The sequence below is a fragment of the Doryrhamphus excisus genome, chromosome 1 (assembly GCF_030265055.1).
Source record: "Doryrhamphus excisus isolate RoL2022-K1 chromosome 1, RoL_Dexc_1.0, whole genome shotgun sequence".
NCBI lineage: Eukaryota > Metazoa > Chordata > Actinopteri > Syngnathiformes > Syngnathidae > Doryrhamphus > Doryrhamphus excisus.
In genome coordinates, this window is record NC_080466.1 from 33366898 (window position 1) to 33380702 (window position 13805).

A 13805-nucleotide genomic window follows, 5' to 3' on the forward strand; every position below is an offset into this window, starting at 1 on the left:
AGGGCCAGGCTTGGCTTGTAACATCTTTCACACACTGTAATATAAAAAGAAGCATGGAAAAATCAATGAAACAGCATATTCACAAATGGTGACCCTGGATCAAGTGAGGGAACACTGTATTCAGATCAATAACACAGTTTTCTTATTATAAAACTCACTTGCAGCACCAAATCTATTTGTGACCATCCAAATCTATTTATGGTGGGTTGCCACAAATAAATGCATGTATGGAAAACACTGTAATATCAACAATTGTCTTATTCATGGTGGAGTTATATTACTCTGCCACTATACTACAAAGAATATGTCACACTTTTAAGTGACTTTTAATACACTTTTTCCAGCAGGTTGGCCACTGTCATCTACAATATCTCAGCCGGAAATACACATGGAGTTATTTCAGGGGGAGTAACCATCAACAGCCCAGCAGACTGTCACTCACATTGTGAAATAGCAGTAAAAGAAAACTGTAAAAAAAAGAAAAAGAAAAAACACAGTAGCAAAGAGAAGCTGTGATATTGTTTTCCATCTGACACTGATGGATGCTTTAAGCCTGCGTCTGGACAATGCAGACCTTTATAAAATCCCGTGGCTTCACCTGCAGGAAATAGCACATAAAGCACAACGTGGCACCCACCATGACAGCAATGTCATGACCCTACGATGTAGCCGACTATACACAGCATTTACTGCAGTGTGTGACATTCCCACAGGTTTGAAAATAACAAAACAGCGTGTGTAACTTGAATTTCAACAATTACAATATCATTTTAATTTCTGATTTGATTAAAAGGATGGAAAATACTATAAAATGAAATGCTCATGTTTTACTGTAGAAAATCCCTCAAAAAGTGCAACATTCTCAATCTCTATGTCTTCTTCAATTTCTGTGTGGGAGTGCAACAGTAAAGCTTTTTACTAATAGCGGTTGTACAGAAGCAGACTGAAGACAGCTGCCAAGATGGAAGATGCCTGCCGCTCTGTCAAAAAGTGTCCAGCTTCTTATTCATGCTGCTGGGGAATATCTCCCACATGCTGTCAGTGGGAACACAAGGGAAGACATCCAAAGAGAGACTGGAGCTTGTCAGCACTCTTGAAAGACCCCTCATATGTATGTTACTGGAGGGTCTATATAGAAGGAGAGCTTACTTCTCAGTCTTTTGTGGTGAGTCTGCACTATGTCACAGACGTGCTTTTACCGGCCTCTAATATTATCAGCAGAGACAGCTGGGTGGCAATTAGCATTCTGCTAAATCTGGCTTCAGTCCCGGTCCTAATTGAAAAACTAAAGTGGAAAATGATGCATTTACTTGCAGAGCATCTGAACGGCAAAGGAAGCAACATTTGCACCATTCATTTCAACATGTCCTTATTTATATAATGTACTGTGATTAATTGTTGCACTGCACTGTTTTACCACCAGAGGGGGAAATCCTCTTGCAAACAGGGCTGGGGTACAGTATAGTTGTATTACATAATTTGAGCTAATTTTGAATGTGAGTATTTTTTTAAATAACGGTGAGGAATATTTAGCAAGTATACACACAAAAAAGGTGATTATTTTAATTAATTTGAAGCCCTTAGTGGCAGAAAGTGAGCATCACAGAGAGTCTAATGCAAAAATACTTATACATGCTATGTATACACAGATATACAGTTTGGGAAAAATAACAAAGAATAACTATGACAACAAAACAATTATCCAACACTGACATCTATTGGACTAAAGTATAAATTACATTGATAAATAAACCAAAGTTCATGAAGAAAACGGATCTAAAAGAATTTAGTGATCTATCGTTTAATTGACTATATTTAAAAATAACGCAGGGAGTGACAGTTATATTTCTGTTTCCAAAACTACATTTGACGTCTCAAAGTGGCAAAAGTAACATTTAACCAATCACATTCATCGTTCTTTCGCATTTGCCCAATCACACTCGATGGTCATGCGAGGTCCACTCACGTGTTCCAAACAGCGGCACAGTAGATTTGTCGTGCTGTAAGATTCGTATAACTGCGTCGGACGCATGTACGAGCGCTGTGGAGTGCGCAGTTGTTGCGGGTAGTTTGAAGTGCGCCACTGGAACAACATGTCTCCCTTCTGAGCATCGTACGGCATGGGAGGGCAAATAGTTGGCGTACATCGTTGCAGAGTGTGTATGTTTGAGCTGAACCCATAGGATACTTTTTGAGGACAGAGTGATTTGTGTCGCCATGTTTCGGCACACGAAGGCTGTGCTGGAGAAACTACGTAATGTACGGTAAGCTAGCGAAGCTAATAATACCGTAGCAGCTAGCAATGTTGTAACATTGCTAGTTGTTGCAACTTCGTATTTTAGCGATGACAATGAGCGTGCGTGCTCTGTATTTTTCATAAACAGCATAAAAAAAGCTGAATTTCTTCATATAAAATCTGGTGTATTTCCCTTCGTATACATGTGTTAGGTAGATTACTTCTTCATCCTCAATGTCGTATCGGAGTGTTTGACCTCATCAAGTCAAATTAGTGCTTGGAAAATTTAGTGCAACTTTATGGCTTTCAAACTCATGGACCGGAGGTATAGGACAAGATACACATTTTTAAAATAATGTTTGTCGTGCTAGTGTCGTACAGTTGTTCTTATGTACATTTGAACCATATTGTAATGAACAATGTTTGCCTGACCATATTCGTAGTGTAACTGATTGCAACTTTATGCTGTATTTTCAGTTTACAAGGCCGGCAGCTCTCATGGAGGCAGAGGAGCACTGCAGTAGAAGAGAAGACTCTTCATTACAAAGCAGGTCAACAAATCCATGGTTTCACAGTTAAAGAGGTGTGTCTTACTTCTGACAACTGTGCTTGAGATCGGTTCTATTGTTTCACATAGTGATTGAAGTAACTGTCACAGGAGACTACTATAGAATGTTAGCTAGATAAATGGGGTGGTGGAAGTAAATTGACAGCTGCCTAATTCATGCAATTGTGAATATTATTGTCTTTTTATCCGTAGGTCGTAGCAGTACCAGACTTATTCCTCACCGCAGTCAAGTTGACTCATGATAAAACAGGAGCTCAGTATCTGCACGCAGCCAGGGATGACGCCAATAACCTCTTCAGGTTGGTCCCAAACGGTTCCATCGGTCCTGATGTTTGTTGCTACTGTGTCTTTTAAGTGTCTGTTTGTCTCACGGTGCACTTATGTTTCAGCATCCAGTTCAGGACCACCCCCATGGACAACACAGGCGTCCCCCACATCCTGGAGCACACGGTGCTGTGTGGATCCAAAAAGTATCCATGCAGAGATCCTTTCTTCAAGATGCTCAACAGGTCCCTGTCCACCTTCATGAACGCCTTCACAGGTACTCTCGTGGAAACGCAAACTATAAAATGTACGGCGAGGTGAAAAGTGTATTCGTGGAAAAAGTGACATGGTTGTCTCGTCACACACAGCTAGCGACTATACCATGTATCCCTTCTCCACCCAAAACGGGAAAGACTTCCAGAATCTTCTTTCCGTCTATCTGGATGCTGTCTTCTTCCCGTGTTTAAGAGAGCAGGATTTCTGGTGAGTGTTGGAAACCACTGAACCTAACTAGGGATGGACCGATATGGTTTTTTTTGGGGCCGAAACCGATTTTTTTCCCATCACCCTTAGTCGATGGCCGATATTTGTGGCCAATACATGAAAAAATGATAACAAATATTACAGGTCTCAAGTTTAAACAAATATTTATTGAAATGTAAACACTGAACATAGTAGGATTCAGCTTTCTTAAACACACATTTAAACGGAATTATCAACTTTAAAAGGAATACATATTCAACCATGTGCAAAACATTTCTGTTGTAGTTTAAGTTTTATCTAGCATCGATGTGATGACTGCTCCTCCGCCTCCACACACACAAAAACATCACACTGACACAATTTAGTACGATATATAAAACATTTCTCTCATCATTAAAGTTTGTCTTGTGCACGATAAAGACCTCTGATTAGCAGACACGGCTGAATGAACATGGCTGAATGAAACTCCTCCAAACACCATGGGACTGAATTGCCAAGGTTGCCATTAAAGCGGTGTTGGTAACAGCTGTACATATTAGCCTCCAACTACATCAACAGCTCCCTAATTCCAATGGTTTAAAAATGGCACTTTTAAAGATGAAGCATTCAGCAGCATTCCTGGTTTTCAGACCCACAAACTAAACTATATTTTCAATCACATATATTGCATGCACTTGGCGTTCATGTTTCCTATTTCAAAGCAGGTGGCAATATTTCAACTAAGTTTAACTATTAGAGGCTAATTAAAAGTTGAAAACGTACCCTTGTTGTGATTCACCACTGTTGCAGTGTGGGAGGGGTACTGCGACTGCGTGTGTTGCAGGGTCCTCCGGCAACACAAAGCTGCCTGGCAGATGCCTGTCTGTAAATCATGCGGCGGAAAAATAGATCGGCGAACCCACACGCATATCGGCCAATACCGATTTAAGTAAAGAACGCAAATATAGGCCTGATGTATTGGTCGATCCTTAAACCTAACATATGGCGTGTTGATGAGATGTGTGAACATTCAAGGCAGGAAGGTTGGAGGTTGGAGAACGAGAACCCAACAGACACCAGCTCACCTCTGGTGTTTAAAGGAGTCGTCTTCAACGAGATGAAGGGCGCTTTTGTGAGTAAAACTTGTGTCTTAGCGACCGTGAGTCTTAAAAGCTGAAGTCCCAACAGTCCTGATGGCCCGTCTGTGCTTCCTCACAGTCCGACAACGAGCGTGTGTATGCTCAGCACCTCCAGAACAAGTTGTATCCAGACCACACCTACTCTGTGGTGTCTGGAGGCGAGCCGCTGGCTATTCCTGACCTCACATGGCAGCAGCTCAAACAATTCCACGCCACACATTACCACCCCAGCAATGCCAGGTAGGTGAACACACACACACACCAAGGAAGAATCGGTTTTCATTTATATTCTAAATCCTATTTGATGACTTCATAGATTAAGCTGTATGCGGGCATACTTTTTTATTTTGCCATTGGACATACTCTTTGCACAGCCTGTTGTCATGTTGTTCCACAGGTTCTTCACCTACGGAGACTTGCCTCTGGAGCAACATCTGAAGCAGATTGAGGAGGAGGCGCTGTCCAAGTTTGAACGCATCGACCCCAATACACAAGTCCCATCTCAGCCAAGATGGACCAGTCCTGTAAGCTATAAAGAGTCCTGTGAGTTGCAAAACTTAAATATGCCTTAAACTTAAATTGACTGGTGTGCTCTTCAGAGAGAAGACCATGTGACTTGCAGCCCTGACTTGATGGCTCCCGATCCTTCCCGACAGAATACGCTGTGTGTCAGTTACATGCTGGGAGAGTAAGATGACTGATGCATTTTGTACATCTCTAAAGTCAAGGAAAACGTGAAACTTAGCCTGGGTTTAACTCTACAGCATCACCAACACCTTTGAAGCCTTCGTGCTCAGCATGTTGTCTTCACTCATGACATCGGGTCCAAATGCTCCCTTCTACAAAGCTCTCATCGAACCTAAAATAGGAACAGACTTCTCCTCAGTGGTGGGGTGTGTGTGCCCACACGCTCATAGACGAGAACCAGAACAATATTTGATTTAGGTTAAGCGTGGCTACTTTGTTGTGTCCTGCAGGTATGATGGCAGCACAAAAGAGGCTTCATTCAGCATCGGCCTGCAAGGGATGGCCGAGGAGGACACGGAGAAGGTCAAGCACATCATTCACCAGACCATCGGTGACATCATTGAGTAAGTCTGAAACCATGTCCAGTACGTTCTGAATCATAATGGATGTACTGGAACTGCATGGCCACAACCAGCAGAGATAACACTTAATCCTGGTCTAACTTGTTTGTAGGCTGTAAATGGGCTGATTTAGATATTGTTTAAAAAAGGTGTTTCTCCTCTTCCTCCACAGGAAGGGCTTTGAGGAGGAGAGAATCGAGGCTCTTCTGCACAAGCTCGAGATTCAAATGAAGCACCAGTCCACCAATTTTGGCCTGTCTCTGGCCTCGGTGAGCTTGTTGTTGTCCTTTCATTGTGTCCTTCACTCTTGACGATGTGTTCAAGTGCTGAAGACTCGCTGTGTTGACAGTACATCGCGTCCTCATGGAACCATGATGGCGACCCTGTGGAGCTGCTACAGATCAACAACAGTGTCGCCAAGTTCAGGCAAGCCCTGAAAGAAAACCCACGCTTCCTGCAGGAGAAAGTCCAACACTACTTTAAGGTATTTGTCTAGATTGTGCTCCTTTTTTTGAAGTCTGTATTCATTTAAGACATTTTATGTGTGTAAAATGTCTTCTGGTAGAATTTTAGTTAAAAGTAAGCTGCTTTCAAATGAAAAAACCTTGTCTCCATGCAGGAGAACACACACCGACTGACTCTCTCCATGACTCCGGATGACTCCTACTTGGAGAAACAGGCCAAAGCGGAGGAGAAGAAACTCCAGGAGAAGATCAACGCTCTGTCTGACATTGACAAGAAGGAGATCTATGAGAAAGGTACAATCTAATCAGGGCTCGACAATAACGATGTACCGATGGCCCAGGGCAAGTTAAAACAAAATTGGGGCAAGTAAATCCAATCAGTGATATTCCCGTGGGGCAAGTCCACTTTGGCATGCCATACTGCCAAGAGCTTTTTAAAAAGCGGTTCTTGTTGGGTGTTGGTAAAGCACGGACTGCGTAATTCCGGTGGTAATTTGCAAACCAATCCTTGCAAATCTTGAAATGGACCAATCAGAATCCTTTATTTCGACCGCGGTCTGCAGTCCACAGTCCGCGTTTTACCCACACCCGTTCTTGTTGGCGATCAACCAATCAGCGATGGTTTGACTAGGAAAACATCTATCATGGCGTCCCTGCCAACATGGTCTAATTGTTCAACAACTTGTGAAGGAAAACAGCAAAAAGTGATGAACCAGTGCCTCCTAAACAAGTATTTTATTAGCGGCAGCAAATCAAATGATGGCACAGGTGAGTGAATCACATTGCTGTGACAATTTGAAGTGGTCACAATGAAACACCACCGATTAGATCCAATACCAAGTGCTGATTTTGCACAAGCTACAAAATCTAGCGCTTCCATTTCTCTGTGTATTTTTCTCACCTTTGCTTCACAAATTATTGTTTGACCTTTTAGCATTTTTTTCTGGATTCAAAACACTTTACTAGTACACAAATGTGTCTATTCAATAATGCAGGAATGCACAACTTATAAATATCACTGCTTACTATGACTATGATGTGTAAGGTAGTATGGCATGCCATGTTAACATACATCTCCACAATTTTATTTAATTTTTTTAAGCACAATGTTTATTCAATCATGAATGTACTTTTATTTATCAAGGCAAAGTGCCTAGAAGTCTCTTGACAATCCAGATTTCCATGCAACGTCATGATCTATGTAGGAAAACAACCACAAGAAATGATAATCATTTCATCTTTATTTGAGATTCTCATGTGATGCCACAAAAATGAGATGATATCATTATGGCAGTCTTTTCCTTTTTATATGGGGCAAGTTCGGGCAAGTAGTTCTCACCTTAAGGATCCCCCATGGGCAAGGCATTTTTTATTTTAATGTAGAGCCCTGCTAATGAATCTGTACTGGTATATTAATTATGAAACAGGCAGTCCCTACTTGGCGTTTCGTGGTTATGAACTCCCATAAATTAATTAAAAACTAAATTTTGGTTCATAGACACAATACTTCATGTACAGCTCACTTTAGCCACACTACTCTCAACACTCGAGAGTTGCAACCCTCATTAGGGCAAAGTTGGTTTTAATGTCAACCCAGATGATGAGTAGGTGGTCAATCAACAATCTCTTACTTGTAAAAACAAAACAGGTTCCCAAACCACACCAAAACAACAACTGCAAACTCAACTGTCCTCTGCACGCAACCACACACACACACACACACACACAGAGTCAGAAATTGTCACATTCACAGCCTCACAGAGAGTTGGAGAGCACAAAACTCTTTTAACACTACACATAACTGCCAGGTCGCAACAGTGTCCTTCAGCATCTGAAGGATCGTCTTCTGAGAGGAACTCGGCGGTGTAGTGGTCTTACTATTGACAAAGAAAGCTTGCTAGTGCTTTTGCTTTTATGTTTATTAATGTTTAATGTTGTTCTGGTGTATTTTATGATCTTCATGAGTGACTTAGATGTTAATTTAGGTGCAAATACTTTATCTGAATTATGAATAAGTACTTGTGAGTCGGTCTAGGAATGGAACCCGTTCATAAATTGAGGACCACCTGCACTTGTACAACTGTGGTGTATCGCATCGACAGTTGTTTCTAGTATTTTAATATAATATATTAAATCAAATATTTCCTATAACATTATAATAGCCCTGTGATTGGCTGGCCACAAGTACAGGGTGTACCCCGCCTCTCGCCCGAAGACAGCTGGGATTGGCTCCAGCACTCGTGGGGATAAGCGGTAGAAAATGAATGAATGAATGAATGGATGGATGAACATTATAATAGACATTGACTTGGACATTATCCATGTCTTCCTGTCTAGGTCTTCAGCTGTTGGAAGCTCAAAATAAGACACAGGATGCTTCGTGTCTGCCAGCCCTCAAAGTCTCAGACATTGCGCCCACCATACCCGTCACGCCTGTCCACATGAGCAATGTTGGTACGCCAACTCTAAACATGGCTGTGTTACTGACTACATGAGTGCTTGCTTCTGACGATGCCACCTTGACAGGATGCGTGCCGGTCCACTTCTGTGAGCAGCCCACCAATGGTTTGGTTTATTTCCGAGCAATGTGCAGCCTCAACACGCTTCCAGAGGAATTGAAGCTCTATGTCCCGCTTTTCTGCAGCGTCGTCACCAAGTGGGTCAACCTGACAGAACTTGGATCTGTGTACCCATGACAACATTAAATTGTGTTTTTCTTTTCAGGATGGGCTGTGGTTCTCTGGACTATCGGCAGCAAGCCCAGCAGATGGAGTTGAGGACGGGGGGCATGTCTGTGTCCCCCCAAGTCATTTCTGACTGCACCAACTTGGACATGTTTGAGCAGGTTTTAATGCTTTAAGTGCCTAATACATGACAGAATGTGATGTTTAAACTGTGGTTCTGTCTCAGGGTGTCCTCCTGTTCTCCTCCTGCTTGGACAGGAACCTACCTCACATGTTCGAGCTATGGCGGGACATCTTCACCAGGTATATCCACTGACAACACGCACACAAACATATCTTCATTCAAGACACTGAACTCATCACCGGCTTTCTTTCAGCCCGCATTTCGACAACGAGGAGCGTTTGAGGGTGCTGGTAATGATGTCAGCACAAGAACTGGCCAATGGGATCTCCTACTCTGGTCACATGTACGCCATGACAAGGTCGGCCCGTCACCTGACTCCGGCAGGGGAACACCATGAGACCTTTGATGGGATGGAACAGGTATTGGAGAAATCATTTATCATTATCATCAACTGATGAGGTAAAAGAAACGCTGCTTTCAGGTGCGGTTCATGAAGAGGATAGCAGAGATGTCAGACCTCACTCAGGTCATCCGCATGCTGCCCAGGATCAAGAAACACATCCTCAATCCTGACAACATGAGGTGGGCTCACCCCTCTCCTCTGGCAGTGAAACGGTTGATTCCTTTCAGGACTTCACACCTTTTATTTGTGGTCTCAGGTGCGCCATCAATGCCACGCCTCAACAGGTGTCCAAGTCGGCAACATATTTGGAGAGCTTCATGAAGGACGTAGCCGCTAACAGGAAACACTTCAAAGCTGTGCGACCGAACATCATCAAGGTGTGAGTGTGATGGAGTCACTGGATGAAGGTGATGGACCTGACTTTGCTTTGACTTTGTTTCTCCACTAGAGGCCACTAGATGTCCTCGGTGAGTCCGGACCTAGCAGGAAGCTTGTCCATGTACGTTTCTATTGTCTTTTTATATTTCTCTTAATGTTATTCATAAACACACATGCCTAAGGAGAGACTTAACACGCTTAACACAGACATGTCTTCCCCAGGAGCCAAATTTCCATCCTTGTTATATGAAGACGTTCTTCCAGCTGCCATTCCCAGTCAACTTTGTCAGCGAGTCTGTGCGCACAGTTCCTTACAGCCACGAGCACTACGCCAGGTGATGACAACATTTCTATCTGACACTGACAGTTACTGACACAATAGTAGGAACTAGGGCTGTCAAAATGACGCTTTAATGTGGATAGCTCATTATTATTAGCTCATTCAGGAGCATTCAGGAGTTTAGTTCCAAATGTGAAAATTGTAAATAATTAATGGTGCTATATATTTTTTTAAAGTGTTATTCGATGTAAAACAACCTTTTTTTGCATTGTGTATGTTGTGGTATAGTTGTTTAGATATTTGAGCTGTCACAAAAGCAACAAAATTGTGTCAAAGTGAAATGTATCTTTTCAGAAAAAAACACTTTTTCTCCCTTTTTTTGTTGGGAACTGATATTTCCCTGAAACTTACTTATGTTTTACTGCTGTTTACCAAAGAAAACAAGAGTCTAATCTTTGTTTTGGTTGTTTGTATAGCCATAGAACACCCTACTCTGTGTGCCTTGGAAAATCTGTCAAAAATGTCCAAAATGGCAGGTACTAAGGGGGTTGTCTTTTGAAAAATGGCTGGAATTATAAATTGAAATTAATCCACAGCAACCCTGTAGCTAATCTGATTAAAAATATTAATCCTTTGCCAGCACTAACGTCCTTGGGTTAACTTGTCGCAATTCTTTCCCATCAGTCTCTGTGTCTTGGCAAGGATGATGACGGCAAAGTTCCTCCACGGAGTGATCCGAGAGAAGGGCGGGGCCTACGGGGGCGGAGCCAGAATGGGAGGAGGTGGCCTCTTCTCATTTTACTCCTACAGGTAGGTAGCTTGTGGTCTCGTGGAATGATGGCAAGAGCCGGGTTTAATGGAGTTTTTTTTTCCCCACTCTTCTGCTCACAAAGGGATCCAAACTCTGTGCAGACGCTCTCTGCCTTTCAGAAAGGTGTGGAGTGGGCAATGTCAGGTCAGTTCAGCCAGCAGGACATCGACGAAGCCAAGCTGTCCGTCTTCTCCTCCGTTGACTCGCCTGTGGCGCCCTCTAGCAAAGGTTAGATGTCAGATTATGTCATCAATTTGCACTTCCACTGTCCAGGGTGCTAAAATAATTCATAACTAGCCACTTTTCTCGAACCAAGTGAAGTGTTTAGGTAGCTAAAGGGGCGGGGCTACACACACGGCAGTGTGTTGATTGATGGATAGACAATGGTGACTTCCAGAATGGAGGAAAAGATCAAAAACAAGAAGAAATAGTCATCCATTGTTGTCGTTTGTGACTATGTTGTCGTAGGAATGTCCGTCTTCCTGAGTGGACTCACAGACGAGATGAAGCAGCATCACAGGGAAAGGCTCTTTGCCGTCACACATAAAAACCTTCTGGACGTGGCTGAGAGGTTTCAAGCAACACACCATAAATAAGAATGACAACAGCAACAGGGACATTTGGATGGAGGTGACCATGTTTTTGTTCCTGTGCAGGTACCTCAGTGCCGGTCACAAGACTTGCGGCGTGTCCATCCTGGGCCCAGAGAACGACGCCATCAAGAAAGATCCATCATGGGTGGTCAAATGATGCATTGATGTATGGTACACATGTAAACATTATGCACATATTTATCTAGATAAGGCAAATAAATGATCAGGTTGGAATATGCATACAGCCTCAATCTTATTTTAGTATCTTGCTGGGTGGTTTAGATTAAAAGTAGTACAGTAAGAAGTCGTAATCATCAGGATCCTTTTCTCAAAGTGTCATGGCAACTGGCCAAGGTCACATGGCAGACCACATTGTTTCGACGTGGGGGGTGCCATTTGTGTCCTGTGTGGACCCTTGAGAGGAGGTCGGCATCAACTTACCGTCACCAAAGGCCACTGTTTTGAAAAGGGGTTACGTTTTTTGTTTGACCCTTTTGCTGAGTGACAGCACTTTGCTTTCCCTGCAAGTTGACCTGCTGCTGGCCTTGGATGGCCCAAATACCACAGAAGTAGTAATAGAAGAAGAAGGACACGGTATGTCACAAGTTGATTCTTGCCTAATGTCTGTCACATTGCTGCCCTTTGTTTGCTGCACACTGAAGTCTATTCTTACACGTCATACCCCCCCGGTGAGTTAGTTCACTGCCTGTCTGAAAACATGGTAAGTTATTGCAGTTTTAAACAGAATACTTGGCAAGATTACTATGTCTGACAGCTGTTTTAATATGCACACAAAGTTCACTGGAGTCATGTAAGCTGCAGGCAGCCAGATTTGGGACAAATACATTTTTCAAATTACTTTTTACATCATAAATGTTTTCATGTGCTCAATGTAATATGGGGGCGTTTTATGTGTGACATTAGGAACTGTTTTATTCGCCATTTTGATGTTGAAAGTATTCAAACTGATGCTAACATTAGGTACTACTAGCATAGAGCTAAAATATCGACGTCATGCTAATCGGCTATCTCTACAACCCGGAAAAAAATTATTTAATTTCAACATTTACAAACAATAGTAAGTCATGTGTTTTTAAGTGATTAGTAATATGGTGTTCATGTGGTCACAGATTACTTTTGAGAACCGTTTTTTTAGGCTACAAAATGGAATCGTACAGTATTCAAGCTAATGCGAATACAAGCGACAACCACCCATTAGCTTTGAATGAAATCAAGTGGCTAACGAGTGTATCGCATAGTTGAATAGCAGCCAGATAGGTTAGTCGTGTTCATTTAATTATTTCAAACTGTACAAACAATCATTCTGACTGATTAACGTCTGCAACGAAGACGTGTGGAGGGGTCAGAGCCGTGTCAGAGTTCAGAGGTTAGGTGGGTGCGAGGCTGATCCAAACGACAGCTGAACTGTGGAAGCAGTCTGTTCAAGGTGAGCTCCGTACCATACCGTGCAGTGTGCAGAGCTTATGCTGGACCTGTGTGTGTGCATGTATCTTCTTGGGTATTTAGTGGAAAGGGAGAGAAATAATCATATAATCATTACTTTACTAAGACTATATGGCATATCACTTTATATTGATGGCTGTGCATTAATAAATCCTCAACCTAGACAGGCTGACTAGAAATAAGACAAATGCACTTTATAATACGTTGATGTAAAGGTGTGAAAAAAACACCAAAAACAAAGGGGTTTTCATTTAATCTTCCTATAATTTGTGGTTGAAAGTAGGGCACTTTCGCTGCTCGGTGCTGTTGCACAGTGGCGCCACAGGGGGGCGTTACGGCTTGGTTGTTGGAGAGACTACCAACTGTTCCCGCTCTTTCATGTGTTTCAGGTTGGTGAAAAAGTAGAGTGAAATGTAGTAGAATGTAAAATGTAGAGTGACGTTTGATGCCTATGTACTGCATGTTAGTTGTTTATGTAAGAAAAGAAAGTCTGTGTATATACATGTGTATATTCGCTAATGCTAACAAGCCTAGCGGTGAGAACCGAAGCCTGGCCCATTTTAGGTGCAAGTGAATTTGATAGACAAAAGAATGGGTGAAGGAACAAAATGGATGTATATTTCAATGTATATATATATATATATATATATATACAGGTAAGGGCCAGAAAATTAGAATATTTTCATAAACTTGATTTATTTCAGTCATTGTGTTCAAAAGGTATAACTTTTACATTATATTTAATCATTGCACACAGACTGATGCATTTCAAATGTTTATTTCTTTAATTTTGATGATTATAGGTGGCAACAAATGAAAATCCGAAATTCCGTGGGTCAGAAAATTA

The 13805-nt window shown here is 42.2% G+C and overlaps 1 protein-coding gene across 2 annotated transcripts; it reads left to right on the plus strand.

The window, feature by feature from the left end:
- Nucleotides 1-1982: 1982 nt before the first annotated feature.
- On the plus strand, nt 1983-11732 carry pitrm1 (pitrilysin metallopeptidase 1). 2 transcript variants are annotated; one of them, XM_058085290.1, is made up of 27 exons: nt 1983-2264; nt 2714-2819; nt 2997-3103; nt 3194-3345; nt 3437-3551; nt 4566-4662; nt 4749-4909; nt 5067-5193; nt 5269-5357; nt 5434-5562; nt 5647-5760; nt 5930-6026; nt 6107-6241; nt 6377-6515; nt 8559-8675; nt 8748-8877; nt 8946-9066; nt 9132-9208; nt 9283-9448; nt 9511-9611; nt 9689-9809; nt 9881-9931; nt 10033-10145; nt 10775-10900; nt 10984-11129; nt 11370-11472; nt 11558-11732. In XM_058085290.1, the coding sequence occupies exons 1-27, from the start codon at nt 2218-2220 to the stop codon at nt 11649-11651; spliced, it is 3081 nt and encodes a 1026-aa protein (XP_057941273.1). In that variant the 5' UTR covers nt 1983-2217; the 3' UTR covers nt 11652-11732. The 2 variants fall into 2 exon arrangements, with proteins under 2 accessions (XP_057941273.1, XP_057941280.1); XM_058085297.1 differs by lacking the exon at nt 1983-2264 and having other exon boundaries at nt 2714-2787.
- Nucleotides 11733-13805: the final 2073 nt, after the last annotated feature.

What these genes read in the sequence shown, in the direction of transcription:
- pitrm1 (XM_058085290.1), top strand. Translation starts at nt 2,218, where the DNA reads ATGTTTCGGCACACGAAGGCTGTGCTGGAGAAACTACGTAATGTACG. An exon ending in CTTCATGAACGCCTTCACAG is followed by an intron (nt 3,346 to 3,436) that starts GTACTCTCGTGG and finishes CGTCACACACAG; the next exon opens with CTAGCGACTATACCATGTAT. An exon ending in AGCCAAGATGGACCAGTCCT is followed by an intron (nt 5,194 to 5,268) that starts GTAAGCTATAAA and finishes TGTGCTCTTCAG; the next exon opens with AGAGAAGACCATGTGACTTG.